Source organism: Nakaseomyces bracarensis (genome assembly GCF_045282275.1).
Source record: "Nakaseomyces bracarensis strain CBM3 chromosome Unknown Scaff8_0, whole genome shotgun sequence".
NCBI classification, from domain to species: domain Eukaryota; kingdom Fungi; phylum Ascomycota; class Saccharomycetes; order Saccharomycetales; family Saccharomycetaceae; genus Nakaseomyces; species Nakaseomyces bracarensis.
Window position 1 is genome coordinate 734,749 of NW_027263969.1, and position 14,167 is coordinate 748,915.

Genomic DNA, 14,167 nt, shown 5'->3' on the forward strand with positions numbered 1-14,167 from the left:
TTCCTTTTACTATATTACAGATCAAATATCCAATTGGGTGGGAAATACTCGAAAGGTTCTTAAAACAGGTCTGTGTCCTCCCTCTCTCTCTCTCTCCCTTTTTTGCGATCCAAAGCCAAAAGCAAAAAAAAAAAAAATATAGAAAAGGACGCGTGTTACCCGGATGTTGTACTGTACGTACATTGCATGTGAGTATTACGTACACTGATATGTACGTATATACGTGTACATCATCTGACGTACACGTATATATGTATATCATGTGATGTATTCGTATAGTGTATTAACGATAGGGCGGGGGGGCAGGCGGGGGTTGGGGGGAGAAGAATTTTATTTCGTGGCTGTGTGTGTCTGTGTGTGTGTGTGACGCGAGAAAGAAAGGGATTAACTCCGATTGTTCGAAGAGGGGAAAACAATGGAGTTTTTTGTTTGTTGGAGGTGCGGGAGTCACGTCGAAGGGAGAAAAGGTGTGTGTTCAAATGAAAAAGAGACAGATCCCTTAATAACTCGGTAAGTTGCACAATCACCGAGAATCACTCAGAGACGCACGTAGAAAAAAAGTAAATGGCTGTAAAGCAATGCGGGCGGGCGGGATACATCGCGGCCGAACATGTACCACGCTCACAGAGAGAAACACTCTCACAGAAACAATAATCAACATGTACCACACACACAAACACACACACACATACATACAATGGGCAACGAGTGCTCACCAGCGCTCAAACTGGGCCGATCGGTGATCGGTGATCGGTGATCGATGGAGTAAAGAACTTTAAACTGATACCCTGTCCGGGGTGAGGTATAAACGCCGAGTACCTTTCTTTGGCCGACACATATATAAAGAGAGGGTTCTTAAAGCAATGACAATGACATAACGTTAATAATTCTTTATGATACAGATATAACTAAGTAAAAAAAAAAATGACTAGATTAAGTACTGTTAATCCGGATGCTACGGTGCTAGACCCACAGAGGTTTATTAAGAGGGAGAGAGATGGGTCTGCGTTGGATATTGACCAGATCAATACGTTTTTGGAGTCTGATCCGCATGCCAGGGATCTTACGCACCAGCTGGTAGACCAGCTGGCGCATGATCCTGTCATCAAGACGGATACGTCCACATATGATCTAACCAAGACTGAACAGAGAGAAGTGACAGTGAAGAAAATTGCTAGGATGGCGTTGTACATGGAGCAAGACGTGAAGACGGTGCGGAAGCACTTCAGGGACACGGATCTGTTGAAGTCGATGCAGGACCTGAACGACAACACCACGCCTCCATTGACGAACAAGGATCTGTCCATCTTCGACAAGCGTTTGTCCCTGGTGGCTAACATGGACCCACAGTTGTCCACGAGAATTGGTGTCCACCTAGGGTTGTTCGGTAACTGTATCAAGGGTAACGGTACTGACGAACAGATCAAGTACTGGCTGCAGACCAGAGGTGCGCTTTTGATTAAGGGGATCTACGGGTGTTTCGCTATGACGGAGCTCGGACACGGTTCCAACGTGGCTCAGTTGCAGACCACGGCTACCTACGACCAGGAGTCTGACACTTTTGTAATTAACACACCAGACTTGGCAGCCACGAAATGGTGGATCGGTGGTGCTGCTCACTCAGCCACACACACTGCTTGCTACGCCAGATTGAAGGTCGGCGGTAAGGATTACGGTGTTAAAACGTTTGTCGTGCCTTTGAGAGACCCTTCAACTTTGCAACTGATGCCTGGTGTTACCATTGGTGATATCGGTGCTAAGATGGGTCGTGACGGTATTGACAACGGTTGGATCCAGTTCAGAAACGTGGTCATCCCAAGAGAATTCATGTTGTCCAGATTCACTAAGGTCCAGAGAAACCTGGGAGGCCAACCAACTGTCCAGATTGACCCTCAAATGGACCAGATCTCTGGTTACAGTGCTCTATTAAGTGGTAGAGTCAACATGGTAATGGACTCCTTTAGGTTCGGCTCCAAGTTTGCTACCATTGCTACACGTTACGCGGTCGGTAGACAGCAGTTCTCTGAGAAGCCAGGTGAGCCTGAAAAGCAATTGATCGACTACCCACTACACCAATACCGTGTCTTGCCTCAAATTGTGATCCCATACATTATTTCACCAGCCGCATTCAGCTTGTTGAATTACTACTACAGTACTCTAGATGAATTGTACGCTGCCTCTTCCAAGAATGACAAGAGAGCACTCTTAGTTGTCGGACAGAAATTAAAGAACTTGTTCATTGACAGTGCCAGTTTAAAGGCTACCAACACATGGTTAGTTGCTCAGTTGATTGATGAATTGAGACAAACTTGTGGTGGTCACGGTTACTCAGGCTACAATGCTTTCGGTAAAGGTTACAACGATTGGGTTGTTCAATGTACTTGGGAAGGTGACAACAATATCCTATCTCTAACCTCTGCGAAGTCTATCTTAAAGAAATTTGTTGACTCCGCTACAAAGGGTAAATATAACAAGGAATTGGATGGAAGATCTTTCAGATACTTGGACCCTCAATTTATTCGTAAGGTATTCACTACTTCTTCTGAAAATAAGTTGGACAGCTTATACGACTACACTAATATCTGGGCTGTGGCATTGTTGAAATTGTTAAGACACATTGCTAAGCAAGTCGAAAAGACAAAGGATTTGGATGGTGCTTCGAAGCTGCTTGTTTTGGTTTCCAAGTTCCATGCATTGTATGTTATGTTAAATACATACTATGAGAAACTGAACTCTCCAACTGATTCCTATGTGACTTGTCCAAAAACCAAGGAAGAATTATGGAAGGTTTATAAGCTATTCTCCTTGTACTTTATTGATAAGCATGCTGGTGAATTCCAACAATTCAAGATTTTGAGTCCAGACCAGATTTCGCAAGTTGTCCAACCAAGATTGTTACAACTGCTACCAGAGATCAGAAAGGAATGTATTGCTTTGACAGATGCATTCAAGTGGCCAGATGGAATGTTGAACGCTCCTATCGGTTACTACGATGGTGATATCTACCATAACTACTTCAATGAAGTCCTCAAGAATAACCCTGTTGAAAAGGATGGAGCTGGTATTCCTCCTTATCACAAATTATTGGCTGATATGTTGACAAGAGGTGACGAATTTGAGAGATTGGGAGGCGCCAACAATGCAGAGATCTTAACTAAACTGGCAAAGTAATTACAATTTTAAAGAAATCAGTGAACTTTTTTTGAACAAGCTTCTTTTTTTTCCATCTCATATTCTGTCTATATCTATTGAAAAGCAGGCTTCGATTCCTTTGTTGCTATAGCCTCTTTCTTAAACCATTTTATTTTATTTTTATATATATATAAATATTCCATATATTCTTATTGAAGTGACCTTTCTATTCATATTGGTCCACATATTTTGTAATGATAACATTCAGATGACAAAGTAAATAAAAGAGCATCAAATATGCAAAAATTTAAAAAAATAAACTATTTAGATATTATTCATTTATATTTCAACGGATGCCATGGTGAATAGAAGTTCCATTATTATATTGTAATTATTAGATACTGTTAAATATATACTACAAAACGTTAAAAAGTATACTCTCCTTTATACCTATGTACGAAATTTATATTTAAGATAAAATAAAAAAAGAAATGCCATTTCCTAGAATCGAACCAGGGTTTCATCGGCCACAACGATGTGTACTAACCACTATACTAAAATGGCATTGAATTTACATATTTTCTGGTTAGAACTAGGATAGAAGTTACATCTGTGAATCAATGCATTCAATAAAACTAGCGGTAGTTGGACGTGTTGAAGGTCCAGACTAATTAATAATTTAACAACGTATTTAATATTATATTATATTTTATATACAAAAGGTATTGAAGACTTTATACATGATTGTTACATTGACAACGCTATTTAAAGTCAACTCATAAAAAAAAAAAGAAAAATAATGCAGATATACAAGATATGACAGTTAATTATGAGGTTTCTTTTCATTTGCTTTGTAAATCACTTTCTGAAAAACAATTGGGAGTCATCTTCTGACCACAACCTTCTCAACAAATCCACAAAGCCGTTACCTTCAGTCTCCATTTCGTAAATACCGAAGAGACCAAAACCGGTGGCACTATATAGTAAGTAAAGTGCAAGTTTATGCAATTTCTTAAACTTCTCCTTCGGTATAAAATCAAGTATGCAACTGGTAAAGTGGTAATGTGTCGACACCAAAAATAGAGTGCTTAGCGTTGTGTCTAATAGTGGATGGACAACTCCTGTGTATACCACAGATCCGTATGTTACTAATGTCAAAGGAACAAGAGTATAGTTGACGTACTTGTGATAGTCATTCTGAAAAGAATTCTCAGGCTCGCTAGGTTGAATCACCCGATATCTTACAATTCCATCTTTACCCACCACTACTGGACTCTTATCATCAGCGTCCTTCTTCTCAACAGTATCCTTCTTTTCATCAGTCTTATTCAGTTCATTACTACCCTCACTCTTCTTTACCTCATCCTTTATATCCACCTTGGGGATCACCTTCGGTATATCAACAGTCTGAGAGTAAAGTCTTAGTCTTAACCTCTGTGTGCTAATGAGAGATCTGTTCAGCCTAGAAATCCCTACAATATTAAACCTAAACATAATGATAGTACAGCAATATTGCAGTATATTCTACCCTTAGCTTCTAATACACACCAGTTACAGTCGGACGTCCAGGTTTTGCATGTTTGCCAATATATAAGCTATCTCTTTTCTGCTTCTTCGCTCGCAGATGAAAAAACCCATCTACAAAAAAATCTTAGTTAGAAGTTCTCTGGTGCAAAAATAGGGCATCGGCGGTTAATGAAGAGAATATATCCATAACTAAACGTACACATCTACTTAAAACACTAATAATATTTAATTTAATCTATCTTCTTCCTCAGATAAAACCTTTAAGGGAAAAAATGGGGTTTGTAGCGTTTGTAGAAAACTGTTTGATTGGTCCTTCTAAGGATATTGAAGGGTGGGAGATTTGGGATTGGGTAGTTGTGTGTTACAAATGCATAATAATTGTGGGATATCTGCTATTACATACCACTATGCTTTTGGCGCGGTTATTTTTGCAGTATATTACGTTAACTTCTTTTTTCCTACGAAGTTACGCCTTGTATAGAAGATTTTGGTGGCATATACCACTGTTAGGAACGTATTTCATACAGATTGCGTCATACCTAGTGACTAGTATACCCAGGGTAGTACTTCCTACCTTGGCGGTATGGTGTGAATTGGTAGAGCTAGTGTTTCAAATCCATATAGTAGAGTTGATATTCGGTCATGACAAGAAGACTTTAAATGTAATCTTAAAGTCTGGAAGTGCGGATCTTAATCTGTACGATGACGAGTTTAATTTCATGACGACTTTACTTATCTCAAACCACAGGTCCTTGGTCGATTACGTAGTACTACAGTATCTAATAAAAAATAGTATGGGGAACAGTCATTCTCGATGGGGCAAATTTGAGATAATATCCAAATATTATAGGAGTAAAAAGCTAGAAGGAATGAGGCTACAATATCTAAGCTGGGGCCAAATTGTGAAGTTTCCAAACCTTCTTTTCGGCATACACCTTTTATCTACAGATGAAAATAACCCAGTGAATACCGAGGATATAGAATATCTTTTGAAAAATAGCTACAACCAGACCATCATCCTTTTTCCAGAGGTAAATATAATGACGACAGAGTTATCCATCGTCCAAAGGACCCTGAACAGCAACAAATCCTTTACCACACAGTTCCGCAATGTACTCAACCCCCGGTTTAAGGCTTTTGTGAACACCATTGACTGTTTTGCTAGGTTTCGAGAAGTCCCACGGCTTCCCCATTTACCAGTAATTACTGAAACGAAGCACTATCTGAATCAGAAAATGGAGTCCCTCTTTCTAAGTCTGAATGAAGGAAATGATGTGCAGGATGACGCAGTAATTACCCATATATTGGACCACTCAGGAGGCAATTTCAAACCACAGAAGAGAATTAATGAGAAAATGAAACATAGGAGGGAGAAGATTCGAATCAACCCCTACCTCTACGACGTTACTATTCTATACTACAGGATTAGATACGTAACCGATGCCCACAATCATGAAGAAGGAAGTATAGTTCCAGAGTGTGGCTACCAATTAGAACAAATATCACCCTCACTTCTAGAATTTTTACGACCTGACTCAAATAATACAAGAGATCCTATCATAACTATGATATCCGTGCAGAAACATGAGACAGACCCTTTACTTTGCCTGAAGGACAGGCACTTAGAGAAGTGGCTCGAAGACCGATGGAAAGAGAAAGATGCAGCAATTAAAGAAATGGTCTCATCGGTGAAACTTACGTAAACGGCAAAGTAATTAGTATTTCCGAAAAGAAAAATAAACTAAAAAAGGATCTAATTATAAAAGAAAAGAAAAGAAAAGATCCAAAAGAATAAAGAACTAGTACCAAAAAGCTACTAGCTCTCTCTCACACTATTAAACCCAATATTTCAGAAATTGTAAATCAATTATTTTAAAAAGTCACGTTATAATCGATGGGAAATAGATTTACCAATGTTTTTTTTCTTTTTACCAACTAATTCAGTTTCATTATGGATGAGTTTATCTTTTTATATCATAACCAACGTTACAATCACCCTTTCACTCGAGAACAAATTATTATTCTTTTCTTTCTTTTTTATTTAATTTTTGGGTCCGCGATGGGTTCTGGGCCCTTACCGTAATAGGAAATGAGGTAAACAAATCAGAAGGTAACAAAACAAAGAAGAGTGCAATCAAAATCCTAATGAGTTTCTGAAACAATATGGTGAACCCTGCTTGGTGCATAGTCAATATTTCATAGAAACTAGTGTTTTTCTTTCTTCATCATTTAGCACCGTTTCTTTATCTCCAAATTATTCTTTCAAAGGTGGATTGTAAGAATTCATTATTGCTTTTTTTATATATTGATATACTGATAAACAAAAATAATAGAAAAGAGGATCACGAACCTAGTATTGAAAGATAGAAACCAAAAAAAGAAGAGGGATAAATCTATTGAGTAACGAAAGGATTAGCCCAATAAATATAAAAACAACAACAACTTTTATTGGACACGTTATAGGAAATTAAAGGAAAAATTATACAAACAACTCAAAAGAACTTGAATAAAAGAAACAACAAAACAGTTTTTGAATAGATGGTGGAGAATCAAATTGATTTTGATCAAATCCAAAGGGAGCGGTTGCCCACTCTCTATGAGGTGCTTATAATGAAAACGGCAGCACCAGTTGACCTGTGGTCTTTTTACACTTACTTATCACAATTCCCATATGCAATAAATTATTTAGACTTCTGGATCGATTTGATGGCACATATACGGCTTTGTAAAGACTATGTGAACAATGTGAGGAGATCCATTGCTATGACATCTGCCTTTGACGAATACAAGAACTTGGATGACCAGCATCCAAATCAAGCCACAAATGTTAGTGACCCAGGCTCCGTTTCCACTTCAATTGTAATGAATGCATTAGTTTCCGAAGGATATTTAGACTTTGATAATCCAGACAGAGTATCTGATTTTTTACAAGGGAATACACATACATCACCATTAGTTACAAGGATGATACAGAATTGGAAAAATCGTAACGAAAGATCATCAGGAATGAGCTCTCAAAATGGAAATGCTACAAATGACGTAATAGATATTTCAAAGCATGAAAGTGTGCAAAGTATATCCGTGATTGTAGATAGTTTCCTCAAAGCTCAAGCTAAAAATGGGGAGAAAGGTAACATTACAACGAAGCAGTTATACACCAATGCAGTACAGATTTGCAACACATATCTCCAATCTCCTCACGTTAGTGAACGTTACTTAACTAATATACCAGAGGTAATCAAACATGAAATATTGACGAACATCAAAATGAACAAAAGACACGACCCAGACGTCTTTCAGGAGCTCAAAGAAATGACTTATCATTTCCTAGAAGCTGACTGTTTTCCAAAATTTTTAAAAGAAGTAGCACTGCATAATATACATGATGAGATATCAGATTGGAGATTTCACCCCAGCAAACCCACTAATAGTCCTCCAAATACATTACTAGAAAAGGATGACTCTTCTTCAATATTGAAAAAAAATTCTATACATGCACAACATATCTCATGGTCTCCATTTTCGACATTCACAGCACTCAGTCGAGTATTATTTGGTTGCCTTTGGCTGGGAATAGGATTTTGGATAGGTTATACTTTAATATTCATCCACTATAGTCGAGCGATCAGAGTTACTACAGTAGTACCCTTTGGTATAGGAAGTTACTTCATCATATGCGGTATTTACCAATTTGATATAATATATTCATGGTTTGGTCTCACTCAAAAACTAATATATACTCACAAAAAGGGGAAAGATAAAGATGTACATAGGGCAACCTACGATAACTCTTATAATACCAATATCCCATCTATATTTCTGCTCCTAGGAGGTAGATCGAGACTAATAAAAATCGAACATCCATTCATAAGAAGGTTGCTTTATAAAAGAGGTTTATGGTGCTTAATATTAGTTGTCTTGATGACAGCTATTTTTACCGTTATATTTAGCTGTGTACCTGGTCGTAGATTGTAATTGTATTAATAGAAAAAAACTTGCTAATGCTTTTAATGATAACTAATATAATATAATATAATACAATATAATATAATTTATTGCCTCAAAATACTCAGATCAAATTACTCAGATCAAAATGAAGAATAACAATAAAAAGATAAATATGGTATATTTTAAATTGTAAAAAAGTATCTCCGCGACGGGGAATTGAACCCCGATCTGGCACGCGACAAGCGCCCATTCTGACCATTAAACTATCACGGAAATTATTAGCACTCACGATGGGGGTCGAACCCATAATCTTCTGATTAGAAGTCAGACGCGTTGCCATTACGCCACGCGAGCTTACTAATTTGTTGGAGATTGTAAAAAGAGGCAAAGCTATACAAAAGTAGATTCTTTATGCTGATTCCATAACTAGACACTTATCTTTTACCCATGCCTTTGTTAAAGTACTGATTGTTATAATTCAACTAATACAGCTATGGATGCTATGGTAACAATTTGAAATAGCCCATTTTAGATATTGTCGTTTAATGCAATTTGGTTAAGTTAAATTGTAGTTTATAAATTGATATATACTTTTCAGTCATAAGAAAACATCGTGCTTTTGAGTTTATAATTTAGATCTATTGGAGGTTATGCTATGTTTATTAGATTTCCTTTAGCAAAGAATAGTTTTGGGCTTCTTCATTTTCTTCATTGCTTCCTCAGGAGCAATTTCAACGTATCCATTTGAGGTAATCATATAACGTTTTAGATGATGGTTTTTCAATTTCCAGTATTCATTATCATTAGAATGTGATGCAAATGTTCTAAACCTGCTATTCCCAACAGTTTTTTCTTCGCATTTGATATTCACTGAATTTGATGTTTTAAATGGAGGTGATTCTACAGGACAACAAACAATTTTACCCATCCAGCTAGAATGTTCAACAAAAGATTTTATACATCTTAAATTGTCTTTAATATATCTTTTACGAGACAAAATCTTCTGAGGTGGCATCCATTTTACATCTTCAGTATCACTGTAAAATCCTCTGTTCGCACTTACAGTCGAAGCAGCTCTACTTCTCGCAATTCTTCTTTGTTCGTAATAATAATCGTCTTCATTTACATGCAATAAACCCTCTTCTGCATAAATAGAAGTGATTGGTTCGGGGTCCGTAGCCTCATCATCTTCATCATCATCTTCAGGAATAAACTCCTCTCCATCTTCTACCTCATCATCATCATCGTCATCATCATCATCAATGTTATTGTCATTACTATCATTATTTTCGTCGTTATTTTCGTCATTATTTTCATCGTTATTTTCATCATCATTATTAATATTTTCATGACTATGGGAGTTTTCCAGTTGTTCTCCCTCTAGTTGCGAATATATTTGGTGATTATAACCATTTGTAGTACCAGGGCTGCCTGGTCTATCTGATCCTTCATCAAGAATGGACAAATCATGAAAGCTTCTCATCTCTCGTTGAAGAATACTTACATGTCTCTTTACCATTTCTTCACACCTTTCGGATGGAAAATCCTGTGATAGCACAGGTTTCTCAGATAGACACTCATCTTCATGCTGTATGTTGTATACTGGGGTCTGTTCTTTTTCTGGTGATGCAATAACTGATTTTTTATTATTTTTATTGCTATTTTTGAAAAAGCTAAAGAACTTTTGTAGACCATTTTTCTTTGTATCGCTGGTTGAATTCTTGGATTCAGTTGTAAATGTCCTAGCAAGCGAACGAGTTTTTGAGTTTTTCACTAGCTCTGTAGTAGTTCGACTTCTTAGTCTTGCTGAACCCTTTGATGGGCTGTTTGAACTTGAACTTGAACTTGAATTAGAGTTATATCCCTTTGGTGGTACCAGAAATAATTCTTTGTTAAAAATCGCTGCTGTTGATCTTACATTTGAAGAGACGTGACCTCCGTGATGCCTTCTACCTCTATGACGGCCACTATGCCTGCGCCGCCTTCTTGGCACAACTCTATAATCAGGCACTTGACGTTCATCAAGGTCTAAAGCAACGTTCATACCCATATTAAGGTACATTGACCAGTTCATAAGCTCGTCGATGTTGGCAAATCGTAACAAAAACTGCTCTGTCTCGCACCTCAGCCTCAGAGCATTGGAAGTCTTCTTATAGTCCACTGGTATACCCATCCGGGCATATTGCAACGTGTAAGTCTTGTAGAGCCTTGTTGCTGAGCAGTAGTTAGTTCTATTTTTCTCCAGTTTCATGGTTAGCGACTCGAATGACTGCTGATCAGCGGTGCTAGTGTTCGTTTTAGCCGCCACGGAAGCAGAAGTCGAAGCAGAAGCGGAAGCGTACGCAGTAGCCGCTGACGCCGAGCGTTTCCCGTGGCTGCTCGCCAGTGCAGCTAAGAACCCCTTGGTCTTAGTAGTCGTATTCTGTTTACCCTCGGTTCTGCACCGGGAGTCCTGGTACTGCCTCACGTCCTTCATGTAGCTGGGCTCTAGAGAGTACAAATTCAGCTGTGTGTTATTCAGTTCCACTATGTACGTCTTCCAACTTCTCTGAGGGGATGGATCGAAGGGGGAGAGCCACTCGAGCTTCACGGAGGCCACTGTGGTCTTGTACACCGTGGGAGTGTAACTTGGCGGCACTGCATTAGGGTTACAAGGCTGTGAGTCCTCCCATATAGGAAAGGAGACGTGTCTGTTATAGTTCACTTCGTTATAGTCTGGTGGGTGAGCTGGACTAGCGTCAATGTACTCGAACAAGTGAGGTCTTGTGAACTCATTCTTTTTCCTCGTACACTTCGAAGTACTTGGAGACAACGACACATCATAAGTAGTGGCAGAACTAGTAGTCAGATCATCCATCGACAGTCCTGAAACAGAACTGGTCTCATCCAAATCCATCATATCGAAAAACTCCTATTCCAAAAAAAGCTTTTTCTAGGTATTGTGCTGTATTGTGATATTTTGTCGTGGATGTATTATGGGTAGTGTTAGCTTGTCTTTACCAGATATTAAATAAACATATAAATAAGCCTATATATATATAGATGTATATACCAAGATGTACATATTGTTTATACAATATGTACATCTCCTATAAGCTATATGAGATGAGATAATAAAAACCCTCAATTAGAGAGAGACCCCCCTCATCCCAGAAACACCCGCACCGCTCCTCCCTCCCCCACACACACAAAGAGATAAAGCTTTATAGAGAGATAGGTGAGTGAGACAGTAACAACACACAGCATAACACAGCATAACACAGCAATAGCAATAGCAATAGCAATAGCAATAGCATAACACACAGCAACAGCATAAACGGATAACAGCCAGACTGGGCCTAATGGGAAATCAAAAAAAAAATTTACAACTGAGAAAATGACGTCATTGATAAAGATATCGTTATACGTCGTGATCACATTACAATTACGTACTATGATATATACGTACATACGTAATATCACATTACGAACTCGTACACTAATATATACTTCAGGACGTATCCATCATATGACTTCATCGTATGAATTAACTGATTTACTCTTTTTTTTTGCTTTTTTTTACTTTTTTTTTTGTTTAATGACACAGAATGAAGAAGATAGGAAGCGTAGAAAGCCACGTACAAGAGAGAGAAAGACAGAGAGAGAGAGGGGTTTTTTTTTTTGGAAAGCCTCGCTAAATTTTTTTTCTTCGTTAATTTTGTTTTGGGATTTCTTTACTTGTTATTTATTAGAGAGAGAGAGCAATATAAGCATGTTTCCTTATATAAGAGAGGTTTATAGTTTGTAAGAGATAGATAGATAGAGAAGAGAGAGAGAGAGAGAGAGAGAGACACAGGGTATTGGGCAATTTAGATTGAAACGTAGGGATTTGTTTAGAAGATAAGAAGAAAGATAGGATTTTTTTTAATTCCTCCCTGCCCCCCACAATAAATCAATAATAATAAAAGAAAAAATGTCGCGTTTCCAGAACTCTCCTGCGGTTACGGCAGCTAATACTGCGATGAATGTGAATATGTCTTATGTTAATGGGTCTAGTTCTACTGTGGCTAATGGAGACGACTCTACCATTGTTGGGTTGCACTATAAGATAGGTAAGAAGATCGGTGAAGGGTCGTTTGGTGTCTTGTTTGAAGGTACGAACATGATTAATGGGATGCCTGTTGCGATTAAGTTTGAGCCCAGGAAGACGGAGGCTCCCCAGCTGAAGGACGAGTACAGGACGTATAAGATCATGACGGGGACGCCTAATGTTCCACAGGCGTATTACTTCGGACAGGAAGGGTTACACAACATTCTAGTGATTGACCTGCTGGGGCCTTCTCTCGAGGACCTGTTTGACTGGTGTGGTAGGAAGTTCTCTGTCAAGACAGTGGTGCAGGTTGCTGTCCAGATGGTCACGCTGATCGAGGACCTGCACGCTCACGACTTGATCTACAGAGATATCAAGCCGGATAACTTCTTGATCGGGAGACCTGGTCAGCCCGACGAGAACAAGATCCATCTCATCGATTTCGGTATGGCCAAGCAGTACAGAGACCCCAAGACAAAACAACATATCCCATACAGAGAGAGGAAATCTCTCAGTGGTACCGCGAGATACATGTCTATTAACACACATCTGGGCAGAGAGCAGTCCAGAAGAGACGATATGGAGGCATTAGGACATGTGTTCTTCTACTTTTTAAGGGGCCAATTGCCATGGCAAGGGTTGAAGGCTCCTAACAACAAACAGAAGTACGAGAAGATTGGGGAGAAGAAGCGGACCACTAACGTTTACGACTTGGCTAGCGGTCTACCTGTACAGTTCGGAAGATATCTAGAAATTGTCAGAAATCTTTCCTTCGAGGAAACACCTGATTACCAAGGATACCGTAAGCTTTTGCTATCCGCCCTTGATGACATTAACGAGACTGCTGATGGTCAATATGATTGGATGAAGTTGAACGGTGGCCGTGGCTGGGACCTTTCGATAAATAAGAAGCCAAACTTGCATGGGTATGGTCATCCAAACCCACCAAATGATAAATCAAGAAGACACAAGAACAAGATGACTAATCCTCTGCATCAACTATCGGCACAACAGCAGATGCAATATCAAGAACAAGGACCCCAAGCTCAACCTAACAACCATCAAGCAGGTATTGGTGGTAACGGGGATAACTACAACCAAATGGCAAACAGACCTAATGGTAAGAACTTAGACCCTACATCATACGAAGCTTACCAACAACAGCTACAACAGAAATACAACCAACAATCACAGAGGCCCCAACGTCAACAACAGATGCCTTTGCAAAACCAGAGGACTGCTGATAACGTTGCTGCAGGAAGAAACTACAACAACCCTGCCCAAGGTCAAGATATGGCAGGAAACAGGTACAGAGCACAACAGGAACCAAACACAGCCCAACAAGCCCAACAACCACAGGCGCCAGCTCCACAAACCCAAAATAACTTCCACCAACACACAGAACAAATGGACAACGAATACCATTCTACCAACACAGAAAAGGGGTTCTTCCAAAAATTGGGTTGTTGTTAGATTATTACCCTTTTCAAG

General features: G+C 38.8%; 6 protein-coding genes across 6 annotated transcripts; 4 read left to right on the forward strand and 2 right to left on the reverse strand.

Annotated features, from left to right (window-relative positions):
• Nucleotides 1-924: 924 nt before the first annotated feature.
• Nucleotides 925-3,171, forward strand: POX1 (acyl-CoA oxidase; the record flags this gene model as incomplete). The annotated part of the gene is made up of 1 exon (XM_071052347.1): nt 925-3,171. One exon carries the CDS (start codon nt 925-927, stop codon nt 3,169-3,171), a length of 2,247 nt encoding a protein of 748 aa, XP_070906968.1.
• Nucleotides 3,172-3,990: 819 nt separating this feature from the next.
• On the reverse strand, nt 3,991-4,626 carry TIM18 (Tim18p; the record flags this gene model as incomplete). The annotated part of the gene is made up of 1 exon (XM_071052348.1): nt 3,991-4,626. One exon carries the CDS (start codon nt 4,624-4,626, stop codon nt 3,991-3,993), a length of 636 nt encoding a protein of 211 aa, XP_070906969.1.
• A 305-nt stretch (nt 4,627-4,931) lies between these two features.
• On the forward strand, nt 4,932-6,362 carry MUM3 (Mum3p; the record flags this gene model as incomplete). Its single annotated transcript, XM_071052349.1, has 1 exon — nt 4,932-6,362. The coding sequence occupies one exon, from the start codon at nt 4,932-4,934 to the stop codon at nt 6,360-6,362; it is 1,431 nt and encodes a 476-aa protein (XP_070906970.1).
• An 835-nt stretch (nt 6,363-7,197) lies between these two features.
• On the forward strand, nt 7,198-8,634 carry RAX1 (Rax1p; the record flags this gene model as incomplete). The annotated part of the gene is made up of 1 exon (XM_071052350.1): nt 7,198-8,634. One exon carries the CDS (start codon nt 7,198-7,200, stop codon nt 8,632-8,634), a length of 1,437 nt encoding a protein of 478 aa, XP_070906971.1.
• Nucleotides 8,635-9,280: 646 nt separating this feature from the next.
• On the reverse strand, nt 9,281-11,506 carry RNJ42_02186 (uncharacterized protein; the record flags this gene model as incomplete). The annotated part of the gene is made up of 1 exon (XM_071052351.1): nt 9,281-11,506. One exon carries the CDS (start codon nt 11,504-11,506, stop codon nt 9,281-9,283), a length of 2,226 nt encoding a protein of 741 aa, XP_070906972.1.
• Nucleotides 11,507-12,559: 1,053 nt separating this feature from the next.
• Nucleotides 12,560-14,149, forward strand: YCK1 (serine/threonine protein kinase YCK1; the record flags this gene model as incomplete). The annotated part of the gene is made up of 1 exon (XM_071052352.1): nt 12,560-14,149. One exon carries the CDS (start codon nt 12,560-12,562, stop codon nt 14,147-14,149), a length of 1,590 nt encoding a protein of 529 aa, XP_070906973.1.
• Between the last annotated feature and the right edge of the window lie 18 nt (nt 14,150-14,167).